Consider the following 18,630-nt stretch of genomic DNA (forward strand, 5'->3'; position numbering starts at 1 on the left):
AAAACCATGCACCTACAGGTACCTTATTTTTTGATAAAGGAGGCAAGAATATACAATGGGGCAAAGACAGCCTATTCAATAAATGGTGCTGGGAAAACTGGACAGCTGCATGTAAAAGAATGAAACTAGAACACTTTCTAACACCATACAGAAAGATAAACTCAAAATGGTTTAAAGACCTAAATATAAGTCCAGAAACTATAAAACTCCTAGAGGAAAATATAGGCAAAACACTCTGACATAAATCACAGAAAGATCCTCTATGCCCCACCTCCCAGAGTAATGGAAATAAAAGCAGAAATAAACAAATGCGACCTAATTAAACTTAAAAGCTTCTGCACAATGAAGGGAACTATAAGCAAGGTGAAAAGACAACCTTCATAATGGGAGAAAATAATAGCAGCTCCTGCAGCTCAATTCCAGAAAAATAAACGACTCAATCAAAAGATGGGCCAAAGAACTAAACAGACATTTTTCCAAAGAAAACATACAGATGGCTAACAAACACATGAAAAGATGCTCAACAGCACTCATTATCAGAGAAATGCAAGTCAAAACCACAATGAGGTACCATCTCACACTGGTCAGAATGGCTGCTATCAAAAAGTCTACAAACAATAAATACTGGAGAGGGTGTGGAGAAAAGAGAACCCTCTTACACTATTGGTGGGAATGCAAACTAGTACAGCCACTATGGAGAACAGTGTGGAGATTTCATAAAAACTGGACACAGACCTCCCATACAACCCAGCAATCCCACTTCTGGGCATACACACTGAAGAAACCAGAACTGAAAGAGACATGTGGATCCCAATGTTCATCGCAGCACTGTTTACAATAGCTAGGGCATGGAAGCAACCTAGATATCCATTGGCAGACGAATGGATAAGAAAGCTGTGGTACATGTACACAATGGAATATTACTCAGCTATTAAAAAGAATGCATTTGAATCAGTTCTAATGAGGTGGAAGAAACTGGAGCCTAGTATACAGAGCGAAGTCAATCAGAAAGAAAACTACCAATACAGTCTATTAACGCATATATATGGAATTTAGAAAGATGGTAACAATGACCCTGTATGCGAGACAGCAAAAGAGACACAGATGTAAAGGACAGACTTTTGGACTCTGTGGGAGAGGGCGAGGGTGGGATTCTTTGAGAGAGTAGCATTGAAACATGTATAATATCAAATGTGAAACAGATCACCAGTCCAGGCTCTATGCATGAGACAGGGGGCTCAGGGCTGGTGCACTGGGATGACCCTGAGGGATGGGATGGGGAGGGAGGTGGGAGGAGAGGTTCAGGATAGGGGCATATGTACACCCATGGCTGATTCATGTCAATGTATGGCAAAAACCACCACAATATTGTAAAGTAATTAGCCTGCAATTAAAATAAATAAATTAAAAAAAAAACCCTCAACATTAAGAAACCTAAGATCATGGCATCTGGTCCTATCACTTCATTGCAAATAGATGGGTAAATAATTGAAACAGTGAGAGACTTGATTTTCTTGGGCTCTAAAATCACTCTGCTGATAAAGGTTTGCATAAAGCTATGGTTTTTCCAGTAGTCATGTGTGGATCTGAGAGTTGGGCTATAAAGAAGGTTGAGCGCTGGAGAACTGATGCTTTCAAACTGTGGCTCTGAAGAAACTCTTGAGAGTTCCTTGGACAGAAAGGAGGTCAAACCAGTCAATACTAAAGGATATCAACCCTGCATATTCATTGGAAGGACTGGTGCTGAAGCTGAAACTCCAATACTTTGGCCACCAGGTGTGAAGAGTCGACTCTGGGAAAGACTCTGATGCTGGGAAAGATTGAAGGCAGGGGGAGAACAGGACAACAGAGGATGAGATGGTTGGATTGCATCACCGACTCAATGGATATGAGCTTGAGCAAACTCTGGGAGATGGTGAAGGACAGGAAAGCCTGGCACACTGCACTGCATGGGGTCACAAAGAGTCGGACACAACTTCGGGACCAAACAAGAACAAATGATGCGATGAGTTGATATTAGGCAGAAATAAGAGTAAGCCATGACAAAGAAACCACAGCAGAGGATGGAGGCTGAGTGCAACAGCCCAGGTGCCTGGCAGGCCAGATTTGCTTACCTGAATCACAGCGGTAGCATTAGCAGGTGTAAAGACTGGGCTGTTGTCATTCACATCAGAAATATCGATGTTGACAGTGGCAGTTGAGGACATCGGAGGCATGCCGCTGTCTACTGCCTGGATGAGCAGGGAGTATCCAGACACCTACCAAAGCACAAAGGGTCCACAGTAAAGACCACGGTGCCTGCTTCCTTCTCGGCCCACACAGAGGTGCTGTGGGCTTGCTCTGCTCTGCTAAAGATGAGCTGTCTTCGCTTTGAGTCTTTGGACCAGGTTTTTCAACCTGGGCACCAGCCGGCGTTTGGAGCCAGATCATTCTTTGTTACCAGGGGATGATCTGTGTATTGTAGAATGTTTAGCAGAACCCCTGCTGTCTACCCACTAGAAGTCAATATTGCCTCTGACCATTTGTCAGAAACAAAAATGTCTCCAAATATTGCCAGATGTCCCCTGGAGGTACATCGCCCCTGTTTAGAAGCACGGCTCTTGGCCTTTGTTTAAATCACAACGGTTGTCAACACTGATCTGTCTCATCTATCAGTTTTGATACTTTGGGAGTACCTTATGGGGATCTATCACACAGTGAGATCTTTCTATTTATAAGCATCATGTCTATGGCATCTTTTTCCTTATTTTAACTTCACTTTGAAGACACATTTTTGGTCAAAAAAAAAAAAAAAACACACCAACATTTAGAAACTTGGTTTCACCTTGACAGAGGAATCTGGATCATTCTTTCTGACCTAGATACCTTCAGGTAGTCCTTTTGTGTCTTTTCACTTAGGGCCAACGCTGCTCATGAAATCAGGACCACAGGATCCCAATGCTGAATGTACTTTTCTGCCTTCTTGCTTTGGAAGGACAGAAATTCAAACCATTCAGAAATATACACTTTTGCTTTTTCTTTAAAACCTCCCTAAATAAGAAACCATCAGTGTCTACTGGCAGAAATTCTTTCAAAGGTTTTAATGCAAATATTCCCTGCTGCATTTCAGCCCATTTCTATTTACTCCCATTATTTAGAATGGAGAATGCTCACATGCTCAGTTGCTCAGCTTTGTCCAACTTTTTGCCACCCCATGGACTGTAGCAGTCCCGTGTCCTGTGTAGCCCGCCAGGCTCCTCTGTCCATGGGATTTCCCAGGCAAGAATACTGGAGTGGGCTGCCGTTTCCTTCTCCAGGGGATTGTCCCAACCCAGGTATCAAAATCTTGTCTCTGCAGCTCCTCCATTGACAGGTAGATTCTTTACCACTGAGCCACCTGGGAAGCCCATTTAGACTGGAGAACCTCCCTACTGATACTCACAGAATCCATGCGTGATTTCAGCGAAGGGGGTGGGGGTTGTGGATGTGAAGGGAGCAGGCCTGAACTAGCTTACCCGTTCCCGGTCCAATTTCTTCTTAACCTTCACAAGTCCCAAGACAGGATCCACAGAAAATTCATTATCCCGATCTCCATTCACAATGGAAAAACGAATCTGTCCATTGGGCTGGCTGTCTGCATCTTCTGCTATTAGCTTCACAGGACACAAACAAAACAAAGATATGACAGGGGAGACCGAGAAAAGGTTTATTTTTAGGGTCCAGGTCTATATAAATGGGCACTGCTCTGACAGGTTTCCTAGATGCATTGCTCACCAGTGCCAGCAATCAGGCCTCAGGGGGAGAGATTTTGGGTTAGCCTAAGAAGGAAAGCATCATTACTGGAACTGTTATTTTATTTCTCTTCATTTTCATCTGAATGCAGCCTGATGCTTGTTAGGCCTGATTTCCCTCAGGCCTTGAGCCAGTTAAGACAGACCACAAACTTTGGTAATTCTTTCCCAATTCTGCAAAACAATGATCTCTGCCACTGAGTTGGATGTTTTGTAAACTTATGAACTTCCATGTTAAGGAAGTCCAAGAGAACTTCCTTTTCCACACGGCTAACATGCAGACCCACCATCTCCTGCTCTGCGTTGCTGATCTGGCATTTGTATGTACAGAAATAGTCTCATATAGTTCCAGGCCCCAGGAGAGAGGGCCTGCGGGGTCTACCCGGGAGGTGAAAAGAAGGAACATCCCCAACGTGGTGCTGCAGGGGCCAGGAAGGCACCCCTCCAGCCTAGGGGTGGTGAAGGTGCTGAGGACAGGGCTCCCTGTTTCTCGATGTAACTTCCATATCTAAGAGAACCTGTGTTCTCCTAACACATGTTCTTACTGCTATTAGAAAAAGTTCCCTCCAGAAAGAGCTCCTCTAAGAGTGGCCAATCGATCTTAAGCTTGATCCTATTTGTAGCTGCCTTACCGTGTGTGTGTGTGTGTGTGTGTGTGTGTGTGTGTGTGTGTGTGCGTGCGTGCGTGCGTGCGTGCGTGTGTGTGTGTGTGTGTGTGTGTGTTTGGGGGAGGTGGAAATAATTTTGTTCTATCCTTAGACCTGTCATCTAAGTTACAAAGTAATAGCAGCTATTAGGAGCTAATTTCATGGTCTGTTTTGTTTCCTTGAAAAACATCCACTCTTGGGAGGAAAGTGGTTAAAGATCGCCTACCCCTTGCTGTAAATGAACTTATCAGACCCTCTCTAACAGACAAAATGGGGGAGGAGCAGCTGAAAGACTGGTGTCTGAATAGAGTTCTTGGGGACCAAAGGGAGCCTGAAAGGAGAAAGTGTGAAGAGAATCCAAGATGGACTTTGCTCACTTTTTCACCCTCTTGAAGATCATTCCTCTGAAATACCTAGACCTCCTGCTGGCACCTACCAAAATGACTGAGTCCCCAACCAAGGCATCTTCACTTATGACAGCACTGTACACGTCCTGGCTGAACTCGGGTGGGTTGTCATTCACGTCCGTGAGGTTGATGCCGACAGTGGTCACAGCGCTCAGGGCGGGCGTCCCGCCGTCTCTCGCTTCCACCACCAGGTAAAACTTTCTGCACGATTCATAGTCCAGGGCCTCGGACACAGAAATACCCCCTTCGAAGAAAAATGGGGAGTTTTAGATTTAATTAGGAAAAAAAGAAACACTCTGGTCAGCAGCTCCACAATCATGGTAATATCTGTGACATCGTCTCCAGCCAAGACTCTGAGATACTCAGGAATTTGTTTACCTAATGCCTGCTGAAAGCACCCGAGAGTCTGATTAACGCTGTCAGTTAAAACACAGCTACCCACCAGACACAACACTGAAGAAATCGAGTCTTTGTTTATTTCTGCAACAGTGTCAGAACCCCTCAAGCAGCTGGAAATCTCTGGCATTATTCACCCTTATGGGAAGAGGGGTGGGAGCAAGCAGCCCCCGGAAGTATCCCCCCAGGATTCCTCCAGAAGACCCAGGCAGACTGAGACTGAGCCAAGAAGCGTCAGTGTGATTCTATAACCTCAGCCCTCATCAGTCAGTGTACGTGTGTGCCTGCTAAGTCACTTCTGTCGTGTCCAACTCTGTACGACACTATGGACTATAACCCACCAGGCTCCTCTGTCCATGGGATTCCCCAGGAAAGAATACTGGAGTGGGTTGCCATTTCCTCCTCCAGGGGATCTTCCCCACCCAGGGACTGAACCTGTGTCTCTCTATGTCCTATATTCACAGGCAGGGTTTTTACCAGTAGCACCACCTGGGAAGGACCAGTTAGTAAATACTTGTGAACTTCACCTAAGTCTTAAATTGAATTACCCACTAAGGTGCTTACCTACTTACAAAGTGCTTATCTAAAACTTTTAGGTCACAAAGAGGACAAAGAAAGCTGAGGATATTGTAACATGCTGGAGAAGGAAACACTTGGGAATCTGTAACCAAAAGAAGTGTGAGTTTAGTGTCCACAACTACAGAGAAGAGCTAACACTCATGAAAGTGAAAGTGAAAGGCACTCAGTTGTGTCTGACTCTTTGTGATCCCATGGTCCATACGGTCCATGGAGTTCTCCAGGCCAGAATACTGGAGTGTGTAGCCTTTCCCTTCTCCAGGGCATCTTCCCAACCCAGGTCTCCCACACTGCAGGTGGATTCTTTACCAGCTGAGCCACAAGGGAGCTATCAGGGAAGCCCAGCACTCATGGTATAGAGTTATTTAAGCAGATACAAAAGGTGAAAGCAGCTAGCTGGGTGGGACCCCCACAACGGGCTCCCTGAGTTCTCTTTCCCACCCATCCTAGTCCTCTCTGGTGGGCAACCTAGTCCTGAGTTCAGCAGTTGGTAGTTGATCACTCTGCCCTTTGCAGGAAAGTTCTCAAGGGCATTTCCCTGGTGACTCAGATGGTAAAGAACCCGCCTGCAATGCGGGAGACCCAGGTTCAACCCCTGGGTAGGGAAGCTCCCCTGGAGAAGGGAACAGCTACCCTCTCCGGTATTCTCACCTGGAGAATCCCATGGACAGAGGAGCTTGGTGGGCTACAGTCCATGAGGTCACAGAGCTGGACACGGCTGGACAACTAACACTTCCGCCTGGAAAACATTCACTGAGATCAAGGTGAATACATTCTGTTCGTTCTCTTTCCAGACAGGCAGCGTCTCTAGCAGCTAAGGCTGCCTCTACTCAAGGTGAGAAGCAGAAGTCATACTCATAACGAGGGCCTCTTTCTTGCCATAATTAAGTTTTCTTAGCAATTACCACCTCTAGTGCTTTATTTTACATCCCAGTCTCGTTATCCAGAGCCATATTTAAACAGTACTTAACCACTTCCTCATGGTATTCATATACAATGGCCATAACCAGACTAGCTAAGGCTAACACATATTTAAATGAAGAAAACTCCCATACATTTTAATTTGAAGTAATGACCTTAATAAACAGGGTTACTGCTGGAGGAAGCAGCTATTGCAATCCTTTCATTAGTTTTCACCCTCCCATTCTAAGGGCGAGGACTATATCTCCTCCAATTTTTTCACTCTCACGGCATAGCTGTGTTATATAGAGGTTAGAGAATGTATCCCAGAGTCAGGAAGCTCTGAATTCAAATCCTGGATTCCCCACTCCCATCCGCACTTACTCTCACTGGAGGAATTATTTAACCTCTCTGAAGCTGATTTTCTCATATGGAAAAGGGGGAGATAACCAGCAGGAATCGGTAAATAACAGGAGTCTGGCGTATTTGCCATGTTAGACGACAGTGCTAATCATGATGGTTTCTTGTTCATATTTACTGGATCATCCAACAGAAAATGGACCTTCTTTACCCTCTGGCTCAAGAAGTGCATGTTCCTTGAGTGACAAGGGGATTATGTCCAATGGCCAGAAGGTGTCAGAGACTCACTTTTCTTATCTGTGAATAAGGGACTGCCTTGCTCCTTCATGGGGGTGAGGTAAACAAATGAGAGTAGTCAAGAAAGAGCTTGGAGAACACTGATATAAACACTATGAAAATACAAGGATGAGCATGTTTACTTTTCAAAGATCAGCCAAATTTTTTTTCTGAATTACCATCTTCATTTACTCAAAGTAGCCTTAATGCATATTAACTCCCTCAGGAAAAGAAAGCCCTGGGGTTCTATTTTGTTCTCTTGGTTTCTCTCTAGACATCTTTTCCCCAGGGGACGCTGCATCACACCCCAAGTTTGTAAAGGGTATGGCGAGAAATGGAAGTACTCCCGCCAGGAGGAGTGAAAGTGAGCATGTTAGTGGCTCAGTCATGCTCAACTCTTTGCGACCCCATGGACCAGCTTCCTCCATTCATGGGATGTTCCAGGCAAGAACACTGGAGTGGGTTGTACCCAGGAATTGAACCCGGGTCTCCTGCATTGCAGGCAGACTCCTTACGTGGGAATTTCTAAGGATGCCCCCTGCCAAATTTCAGCTCCATGCTGTGGGCTCACAGGGGCAAATCCTTGGCCAGTAGATTTGCTCTAGGATTTTTCAGATAGGAAAGCTCAGGAGGAGTAGTGTGGCTCAAGAGGGGGAGATGGTATTTGCAGACGGAGCCTAAGGGTTTGATTGGGTATTTCTCTTTCCTGTTGGCTTGTTGTGTTAACCTGGGCTGTGTGTCTCTCTGTGTGAGGTGCTCCTGGAGATCTGCCTCCACTTGGCCTGTCTGCACTCAGGCTGTGGGTCTCTGGTCACCTCCCAAGGCAGATGTTAAAGAGTGATCAGCATGGTCACCTTGAGACCTTCTCAACTCAGCACCTAGCTGGCTGGAATGGCCACTGTGTTTGATTCTAGCCCCTGGCAAAGGAAATGGCAACCCACTCCAGTATTCATGCCTTGAGAATCCCATGGACAGAGGAGCCTGACAGGTTCATGGGGTTGCAAAGAGTCAGACATGACTGAGCAACCTCACTTCATCCTTAGAACAGAGCATCTGAGGGCACTCTGGAGTCTGGGTGTAGGCTGTGCTAGGAGATTTGTTGGTCCACTAAGAAGGGCAATTGAGTAGAGAGAGCTAGGAGGAGAAGCAGGGTATGGCAAAGCCTTGCATTCTAAGTAGGTTGCTGTTTACCCACCTGTCTTTGGATTGATCCTAAACTTCCCCTGCTCATTTCCAGACCGGATGAGATAGGTAATCTCAGCATTTGTGCCTATATCTTTGCTGGTGGCAAACACAGCGAGGACTTGGGTGCCAGGGGAGGTGTCCTCAGGCACCGACACCAGGTAGTCCCTCCTCTCGAAGACGGGGGGGTTGTCGTTGACATCCAGGACGGTGATGCTGACGGTGGCCAGAGAGGACAGTGCCCGGCCTGGGCTCTGGTCGGTGGCCCGCACACGGAGGGTGTAGGAGGACTGCTGCTCTCGGTCCAGCGGGCGCTCCAGGACGACGATGCCGGACGAGCTGTCCACAGAGAAGAACCCGTCGGCCGAGTCGGCCAGGGAGTACACGACCTTCCTGTTGATGCCTGCGGGAGACAGAGGGTGGGCGTGAACAGCGGCGCGGCCGGGCGCTCTCTGCCGAGGAGGACGGCTCTGCCGAGCGTCTGAGGGCCACGCAGAGGAGCACGGGAGCTGTAGCATGGTTCCTACAGCTTCGGTCCCACGGCAACTTCAGTTTGTAAAATATATACACCCAGACCAAACGGTAAAGAAATGGAAAATACTGGCCACGGATATCAGAAAGAGCTGGATCTAAAGCAGAATGCCTTGCAGGCGTCACACTGCTGTAAGTCTTCACTTTAACTAATGTTTTCAAATACTTGACTAGCTGTCTTGATCATGTTAGAAACACTGACTTCAATTCTTTTGGCTCGTGTGGTTTGCAAAAGCCACAATCTTTCTTACCTGCCTATGCCAAATAAGATGAAAATGATTTGGAAAGAGGAAAGAATATATAGGCTATAATTATTCAAACCCTCGACCAATTTCTTTATTTATTTATAATCCCCATCTGAAACTATTCTACTGAGGATTACCACATATCTTCTAATAAACAAACCAGGAGCCTAAAAAAAGAGAGAGAGAGAGAAAGAAAAAGAAATAGTTGAATCTTTTTAATATATTAAAGAATCCCATGAATTTAAACTCTAAGATACCAATAAGTATAAGGGTCAAGCTGTGCCACAGAAAGAGAAGTATAAATTAATGAATTAATTACTTTGACACATTTTTATGTAGAATCTATCAGACATTATTCTAGTGGCCAGAGAGTTCAATAATGGTAAGGGTCTAACATTTTCATGAAGGAAAATATTACATTCTGGTGAATGTAAATAAGACATGAACAAGAACAACGAATCTGAAAAATATATGGGATGTGAGGGAGGAAAAGGGAGAAAAATGAAGCCGTGAGTGAGCGCTCATGAGTGCTGGGGGAGAGGGAGCTTGGGAGCTGGAGAGAAGGGGGTGGTTATTTCAATACAGTGGTGGGAAGTTTGCACTTGAGTGAAGATGCGAAGAAGGGGATGAGGGGGCAGCACAGACTTCTGACGAAGCAGACGGCAGGTAGGGACTCCCGGGAGCAGGGGCATTCGTGAGTCAGGCTGGTGTGACCGAGGAGATGCGGGAGCAGATCGACATAACCAGAGCTGAGAAAAGACACGCGGGAGGAGGGAGACGTGAGACGAGGGAGATGCGGGAGGAGAGAGAGGTGGGAGGAGGGTGACACAGAAGGAGGGGGACACGAGAGGAGAGAGACACGGGAGGAAAGGATGTAGGAGGAGGAGGAGAGACGCGGAAGGATGAAGACGCGGGGAGAGGGAGACGTGGGAGGAAAGAGACGCTGGGGTAGGAGGATGGGGGAGGAGGAGGAGGAAGCGGGAGGGGAGGAAGAGAGACGCGGGAGGAGGGAGACGGGGAGGGGGAGATGTGGGGGGAGGAGGGAGGTGCAGGGGGAGTAGGGAGACTCGGGAGGAAGGGGGCGCGGGAAGAGGGAGATGGGGGAGGAGGAGGAGAGACGCAGGGAGAGGACGAAGACCGAGTGAGGAGGGAGACGCTGGGGGAGGAGGGAGACGCGGGGCGAGGAGGGAGAAGCGGGGGGAGGAGGGAGACGCAGGGGGAGGCGGGGGACGCGGGGGCGTAGGGAGACGTGGAAGGAGGAGCGATGCGGCAGGAGGAGGGAGACACAGGGGAAGGAGGGGGACATGGGAGGAAGGAGATGTGGGGTGAAGGGAGATATGGGAGGAGGGAGGGGACGTGGGGGGAGGGAGACGTGGGGGGAGGAGGGGGATGTTGGAGGAGAGAGAGGAGGAGGAAGGAGGAGAGACGCGAGGGGAGGAGGGGGAGGTGGGGGGAAGGAGGGGGGAGGAGGGGGGAGGCGGGGGGAGGCGGGGGAAGGAGGGGGAGGCGGGGGGAGGAGGGGGAGGCGGGGGGAGGCGGGGGGAGGAGCACAGACGCAAGGGGAGCAGGGGGAGGCGGGGGAGGGAGGGGGCAGCGGGGGGGAGGGGGAGGCGGGAGGCGAGAGTAGAGCGCTGACAGCGTGGGGCAGATTTCATGGGCAGTGGTCCCGGCGGTGAGGTGGGAGGCGTGGTGGCTCTGAGGAGGGGGCACGTGATATGACTCAGCTATTCACAGCACAGGTGGCTGGTGGTGAACAGAACCGCGGAAGAGACACAGGCCTCCCGGTGTCCAGAGCACCGCCATACACAACAGCCAGGACACGCGGGCAACTGAAGTCGGCATCAAGAAACGAACGGATGAAACAGATACAGCACATATATACACTGGAATATCACCCAGCCGTGCTGCTAAGTCGCATCAGTCGTGTCCGACTCTGTGCGACTCCGGAGACGGCAGCCCACCAGGCTCCCCCGTCCCTGGGATTCTCCAGGCAAGAACACTGGAGTGGGTTGCCATTTCCTTCTCCAATGCATGAAAGTGAAAGTGAAGTCGCTCAGTCGTGTCTGACTCCTACCGACCCCATGGACTGCAGCCTACCAGGCTCCTCCATCCATGGATTTTCCAGGCAAGAGTACTGGAGTGGGGTGCCATTGCCTTCTCCATTACTCAGCTGTAAAAAGAATGAAATTGGGTCGTTTGTAGGGGTGTGGATGGACCTAGAGTGAAGTGAGTCAGGAAGAGAAAAAGAAATATTGCATATTAATGCATATATGTGGAATCTAGAAATACGGTACAGATGATCTGCAATAGAGAAACAGAGCTGCAGACATAGAAAACAAATGTATGGATGCTAAGGGGACAGAAGGGGCGTGGGGTGGGATAAACTGGGACTAGGATGGACATACACACGCTGTTGACGCTATGCACAAAACAGATAACTAACGAGAACCTACTGGATAGCTTGGGGAACCCTACCCCGCTCTGTGGTAACCTGAATGGGAAGGAAATTCAAAAACAAGGGGATATACGTTTATATATAGCTGATTCACCTTGCTGAAGAGTAGAAGCTATTAATTATTAAATAGTACAGCATTGTGAAGCAACTGTGCCCCAATAGAATGTAGGAGCAAGCAAAAAGACAGGAAGTGGAGACCTGCTGGCAGTCCCTGCAGGAAGACCGGCAGCGATAAGGGTAGCTGGGACGGACGGTGGAGCTGGGGGCTGAGAGGCAGTCAGGTTCCAGGTGTACTCTGAACAGGCTGGGGTGAGAAGTGAGGGGCCAAATGAATTCAGAATTCGGAGATGGGGAGAATAGATGGCCTTCTCATCATGGAGCTGGCAGGGCATGGATGTAAATGTCAGAGAAGATACCAGAATGACTCTTGGGTTTTCATCTGAGCCACTGAAAAGACGGAGTTTTCATCAGCTGCCATGAAGGGCTTCCCAGGCGGCACCAGTGGTAAAGAATCCGCTTGCCAATGCAGGAGACATGAGAGACTTGGTTTTGATCCCTGGCTTGGAAAGATTCCCCTGGAGGAGGAAATGGTAACCCACTCCAGTGTTCTTGCCTGGAGAATGCTATGGACAGAGGAGCCTGGCGGGCTACAGTCTATAGGATTGCAGAGCTGGACACAACTGAAGTGACTTAGCACACACACATGCCATGAAGAGGGCTGTAGGAGGACTCAGATCTGATGAAGAGGTCATGGGCCCCATTGGGATAGACTGAGTGTGAGATGGGCACTTTATATATAAGTGGAGACTCAAGCAGAAAGTTTGTACAGGAGGCTGGAGATCAGAGGAGAGGTCCAAACTGGAGTTATATTTTGAAAGGTCATCAGCATTCAGAGAGCCAGCAGAGCCATAAATGGATGTGGTCGTAAGGGAATATAAAGAAAAAAAAAAAAAAAGAAATCCAATGGCCAGTAAGCCTAGAACACCCCATCAAAGAAGGGAGAGATTTCGTCAGAGGGGGATTTCCAGTTCTATGACCGAAAGAAATGCACTTCATTATCACGATGTCATTTTACCTTAAGATATCCTAAAGCTAAAACATACAAACCAGGAAATGTCCATTAACAACCAACAAATCAGTGCATGATGACTGGATCAACTTTCGGTTCTGAAGATTGATTATACTATTTTTATCCTAGGATCTCAGCACTTCAAAATGGTTTATTATAAGCCTCCAAGTCTTTAGGAGTTATAGATTATAAGCAAAATAGAACAACTTCATGGGTGGAAAAGCATCACATCATGTTGTCCTAAATGCTCTTAATGAAGACAGTATGACAGCTACCTGAAAATGTCTTTTGTGAATCACAGATCCTTAGAATATAAGCTCTTAGAGGGAGGACCTACATATGTGCTATTTTCTATTATAGCATCTCACCCTGGGGACAGGCCTTTGGCATTAATAAGAGGTAAACACTTTATTCCCTCAGTGTACAATTTCCCTTAAGCCAAAATTCCCAGCAAACCAATAAAATCACGTATCTGGAGGGAATGACATGAACTGCATTATGTGGCTTTAACCAAAAGGTCAGCATTGAGAGTCTGCTCTTGGTTCCATTCCACAGAGCCCATTTTTCCCAAAGTTTCATCATTTACTTTTATTTCTCTTTCAAAACCATCACCCTGTGATATATAAACACCAACCTCTGATTTTATTGGTGCTGGGATTAAAAACAAGAAGTCATTCCTATTTCCTTGCTGCCCCTTGAAATAAAGCCCCAAAGCAAAGCTTTAGGGATGCTTTCTGGCTATTTTTAGAAGTGGCTGCAAGACTAAATATTCCATCATACACTCCTGGGGTGAATACATGGAGGACTGCAGAGGTGGTCAAGCTTGCAGCTGAAAGACAATAACCCTGCCCGGGTGTCTGAGTGACTGTGTGTCCTGGAAGCTGCCCTGACCGATCTGATGGCCTTGGGACACCTCTCAAAGGGCACAGAGATGCATTTATGGAAACACACCATGACTGACATAAATATACCACTTCCTTCCTTGTTAGTTGCTTAGATGTGTCCGACTTTGTGCAAACCCGTGGACTGTAGCCAGCCACGATCCACTGTCCAGGGCATTTTCCAGGGAAGAATACTGGGATGGGTTGTCATTCTCTTCTCCAGGAGATCTTTGTGACCCAGGGATAGAACCCAGGTCTCCCGAATTGCGGGCAGGTTCTTGACTGTCTGAGCCACCAAGGAAGACCAAGAATACTGGAGTGGGTTGCCATTTCTTTCTCCAGGGGATCTTCCCCACCCAGAAATCAAACCTGGGTTTCCTGCATTCTAGGTAGATTCTTTACCAACTGAGCCACGAGGGAAGCCCAAATATACCACATGGGCTTTCAAATCACATATTCCCTGGGAATTTGACTCCCCGCCAGCATATGGAACACCACTATCACCAACAATAAGGCGTGGCAGGATATTCACGAAGGACCTTTCATCTGAGCATTGGCCGACAATATCACCCCCTTCAGGGACACACAAGCTGAGGGCTGGGCGATCTGCCTGCTGCCGTAAACATTTTTAGTTAAGAATGAGGGACAAAGTCCTCTTTCCAGGAGATCTGCTTCTGGATAAGCTTCCTCTTCAGGCTTGAAGAAAGCAATTTCTGACTCTTCTGAAAGCCAGCATGCTCCGACCCGCTGAGCTGGGAGAGGCAGGGGCTGGGTTTGTGCCCTGGCACTCTCTGTGGCAGCGAGACCTGAAGGTGAGGTGCTTCTCATGGCTGCCTGTGTGCCCTTCACTGGGACTGAGAGCTGAAATCTAAAAATATTCCTGTGTTCCCAGCCTGCAGATTTCTCTCCCAGCCTTCGGCTCTGCACAGACACCCATGCAGGAGAGGTGGTGTTCTCTGAGCGTCCAGCCCTGTGGCGGGAGCCCTGCGTTTAGAAGGCTGACATCAATCAGTGACGCAAAGACCACGGCTCCCCTTTGGGCAGGTTCTGTTAATTTAAAAACTTGGTGACAGGGTTTTTCTGCTTTAGAACAGCAGAAAACCATCCTCTGTCCCACACGTTGCTGACCCCAAGTCCCCGCCCCCGATACTCTGTTTCTGACAGTATCCTGGGCATGCACACCAGGAGGAGCAGGGAGAGTTATGGTTGACCTCACCTTCCTGTTCCAGTCACACTGACGGGAAAGCAGTGCTAGAAAAGGTGGGGGCAGGGCACCCAAGCCACACACCTGCTCAGAGGTGTCACGATCTGGTAACTGAAGAAAAGCAGGATGTATTTTGGGAATGTATTAAAACTCCAGTTTAGACACAATTGAAACAGATTTCAGTAGTTTGTAGCAATAAAGTCAGATGCATAAATGCCAACGTGCAGGCAATAATTTTGGAGGAGCCCTTGGGTCTCTGCTGTATCACTATGCAATAGGGGTGGTCTTTTTTAAATGAACGCATGTCCTATCACTAAAATGGAAACTTTCTATCCAAGAGTGTTTGATAAATGCCATCCTTCAAGTCTCGATCCTTTCCCTATGTACCCGGCAGAAAATCTGAACCCGAGAAGAAGGCTTGCTTGCTAATTGGCCTCCTGCTCTCACTGCATGTCACGACATGTTACATTAAGGTATAACATTAACCCGTCGTTTTGCGTCTATGGTTTTCAGTATGTAATTCTCTTCTCCAATTTGTACCTAATTTAATGAGGATGGAGCTATTTAGCTTCTTAAGATGCTGAAATGCCAGACTACCAAGTATGATTTTCATTGCGTGTGAAGTTTCTGCACGTTAACTGTAGCAAATGGAGCAGGCAGGCCTTCAGAGGATTAAAATCAAGTAAAAAGAGAATGACTAAAATCCCAATCTGTTCGAGGAAGTAATAGGTAGTGGCATTTTGTGGAGTGGGCTGGGAGGAAAGAAATAGCACATATAAGTTCCCAGGAGGGGAGTCTGTGAAATCCAGGGGTGGGGGGGGGGTGTTGCCCAGGGCTTCTATATTCTCTTCTTTTGAAGGTTTCTAAGTGGAGGTCAGGTTCCTCTCATTTGGGCCAAATGGAAGTGGATTATTTGGATGAGGGGCATGGATTGTATGGAGAAGGAAACGGCAACCCACTCCAGTATTCTTGCCTGGAAAATTCCATGGACAGAGGAACCTGGCAGGCTGCACGCAGTCCATGGGGTCACAAAAGAGTCGTATATGACTTAGTGACTAAACAATAAACAAATGGACTGTATATAAAAGTCAAAGTTTAAAATGAGAGCAATGTGGTCCAATCCTGACAGACAGGAGACCTTGCTTGTAACCCAAGTACACCTGAGTAGCTTAACCTTGTAGGGTCTCAGGTGTCTTCATTTTTTTAAAATTTAAATTTATTTATTTTAATTGGAGGCTAATTACTTTACACTATTGTATTGGTTTTGCATTATAAAATGATAGAACCTAGGTCCATTGAGATCTAAAATGATCTTCCAGCACTATTTTTTATTTGCAAGTTAAATTAATTGGTGTTGGTTTCATTTCTGTTTTCAAAGGAATCATCCTCTCCTCCAACCGGCCATTAAATTGCTGGACCTCGGCATCCCTGGGCAGAGTTAGCAAAGGAAAAGTCCACATTAAACCTGATGATGATGAGCTACTGGAATCTTCTGGATGGGATGAAAACTTAACACAGCAGATTCATGCCGTTTAGTTACGTGTTGAAAGTTCACACGTATACTTTACAGCAAGGCGTTTACATCTCGTGAGAAATGACATCCACTGCCAGGATCATCGGCAAGGGTCTCACCTAGTGTCAGAATAACTCAGCTTGATAGTTGAGATTGTTAAAGGTGTTAGAATCAGCACCAAAACCAAATGGCCAGAGCAGTCAACACAGCAAGATTGCTGAGATTTTTTTTTAATCTGGTCTTTAAAAAGCATTGTCTCCTCTCCTTGTAAGAGCAAGCCCCCTGAGCTTCGCGAACCTACAAGAGCACTGCTCTTACTTTGGGGTCTCACGTGGCAGCTGCGCTGACCCTGTCAGGACAGGGCCTCGTCTGTGACATTCACCTTCCACCCTCCAGAGGCTACACAGGATCCGGTCTGTCCGCGGCACACAGAAAATGTGGACTGTACTAAGTTGCTATAAACTGGCTTTTATAAACAGACATGAATTTATACAGAATAGATATCTGGGGGAAGATAATCTGAAATAATCTCAGCAATCAGACTCTAGTAACCTTTACATTTCGGTTCTAATCACTTATTTTCTATCAGCTTGATATACAGACATGTCATGATTTATATACAATAATAGGAACGCATTTGTCTGACCAACATACATCTTCATGGAACCAGTGTCCTCAGAGCATTTCAATTGCCCCCTAACGTTCCTTTATGTCCTGTGGCTGTCTGCCCCCAAATTCCATGACCTAGGCAAGCTAATAACTTGTTTTTGAACCAACACTTTCTCCCGCCGGCATGAGTGCCTATTCATCAGTGCTTGAAATCCCACAAGTACATTTAGATTTCGGTCTTTATGACCCAGGCTTGGTGATTAAGGCACATTCTTATTTAAGCTTTAAGGATTATCTTTCGAAGAAAAATGCTAAACAAAGCTTTGGTTCTTGAATATGTCATTACATTCCTTTGCGACAGCCTTATCCTTAAAATATAACACTTTTGAGAGGCGCAAGAGTTCTGTCTCTCACTGGAGGCCCTGGTTATGACCCTCCCATTTAATAAGGATTTGTCAAGAGCCACTTGTCTGACTATCACGGGCACCATGTTGAGAGAAGTACAGCCCAGAAGACACCTCCTTAAATCTAGGAGCTTAGTAACTTGACAAGGAATTACTCATACTATTAACTATGTATTTAAGTAATACCTAAACTATTTGCTTAGGGTTAGAATGCCGAGTTCTTTTGATTCTACCTCTGAGAGCTGTCCTGAATGTTTGTGGCCGGGGCTTAGAGTCAGGTAAGGCTCCACCCTCTCTCACCTACCCGGCTGCAAGAGACTCCTAATTGCAAATTCAGACTCCATCCTCTCCTGACTAACCCAGAATTAAGCTCCTAAACCTCTGGGTCCAGTCCTGCCCCAGCTGCTCAAGGTTGTCACTGCCTTATCACTTCTTACAGCAAGAAGTAAAAATGAGGCACTTCCTAGTGGTCCAGTGGTTAAGATTCCATGCTCCCAGTGCAGGGGTCCCAGGTTCCACCCCTGGTCAGGGAACTAGCTTCCACATGCCGTGCCGCAACTAAGAGTCTGTGTGCCTCAGCTGATTTTGCATGCTGCAACTAAAATCCAGAGTGCCACAAAGGAAGATGGAAGACCCTGCATGCTGCACTCAGACCCGGCACAGCCGAGTAAATACAAACAGATCATTAAAAAAATAAATAAATAAAAGATTGAGACTGGCTTTCCAGTCCTTTGCAGTCTGGTCCCAACTCACACTCTCCACGTCGTTCCCAGCTCCAGTTCCAGAGTGGACGGTCTAGTTGAGTCTCTCCTGAGGACACACGCGCATTCACTACTGCAGTTTTCTGCTCATGCTCTCACTTCTACTCAGATCACTGTCTTCCCCTCCTTGTCAAAATCCTGCATGTTCTTTGCAGGTCCTCCTTTGGGACAGCCTCCTTAATTTCCCCTCTTTCTGCTTCCTTAACATCATTTTCACATTCTCAGTAGCTATATTTATGTCCTCTCTCCCACTAGATTAACATATCATTTAGGCAGAGGGACTGGGTCTTTTTTCCTTTACATTTTATTTTTTACTCAGTTTTATTGAGATATAATTGACATACAGCCTGTATAAGTTAAAGGTATAAAACATAATGATTTGACTTAACGTAAATCATGAAACGATTACCACAGTAGGTTTAGTGAACATCCATCATCTCATAT

General features: G+C 46.9%; 1 protein-coding gene across 1 annotated transcript in view; it reads right to left on the bottom strand.

Moving 5' to 3' along the window:
* Window positions 1-18,630, bottom strand: part of FAT3 (FAT atypical cadherin 3) — an 817,465-nt gene that overhangs the window by 65,763 nt on the left and 733,072 nt on the right. The window contains exons 15-18 of the mRNA XM_060404221.1: window positions 8,528-8,917; window positions 4,854-5,068; window positions 3,495-3,632; window positions 2,115-2,258 (exon numbers count right to left, since the gene is read on the bottom strand). Coding sequence (XP_060260204.1) covers window positions 2,115-2,258; window positions 3,495-3,632; window positions 4,854-5,068; window positions 8,528-8,917 — 887 coding nt within the window. The remainder of the gene's footprint in view (window positions 1-2,114; window positions 2,259-3,494; window positions 3,633-4,853; window positions 5,069-8,527; window positions 8,918-18,630) is intronic.

This window comes from Ovis aries, chromosome 21 (genome assembly GCF_016772045.2).
Source record: "Ovis aries strain OAR_USU_Benz2616 breed Rambouillet chromosome 21, ARS-UI_Ramb_v3.0, whole genome shotgun sequence".
Lineage (NCBI taxonomy): Eukaryota > Metazoa > Chordata > Mammalia > Artiodactyla > Bovidae > Ovis > Ovis aries.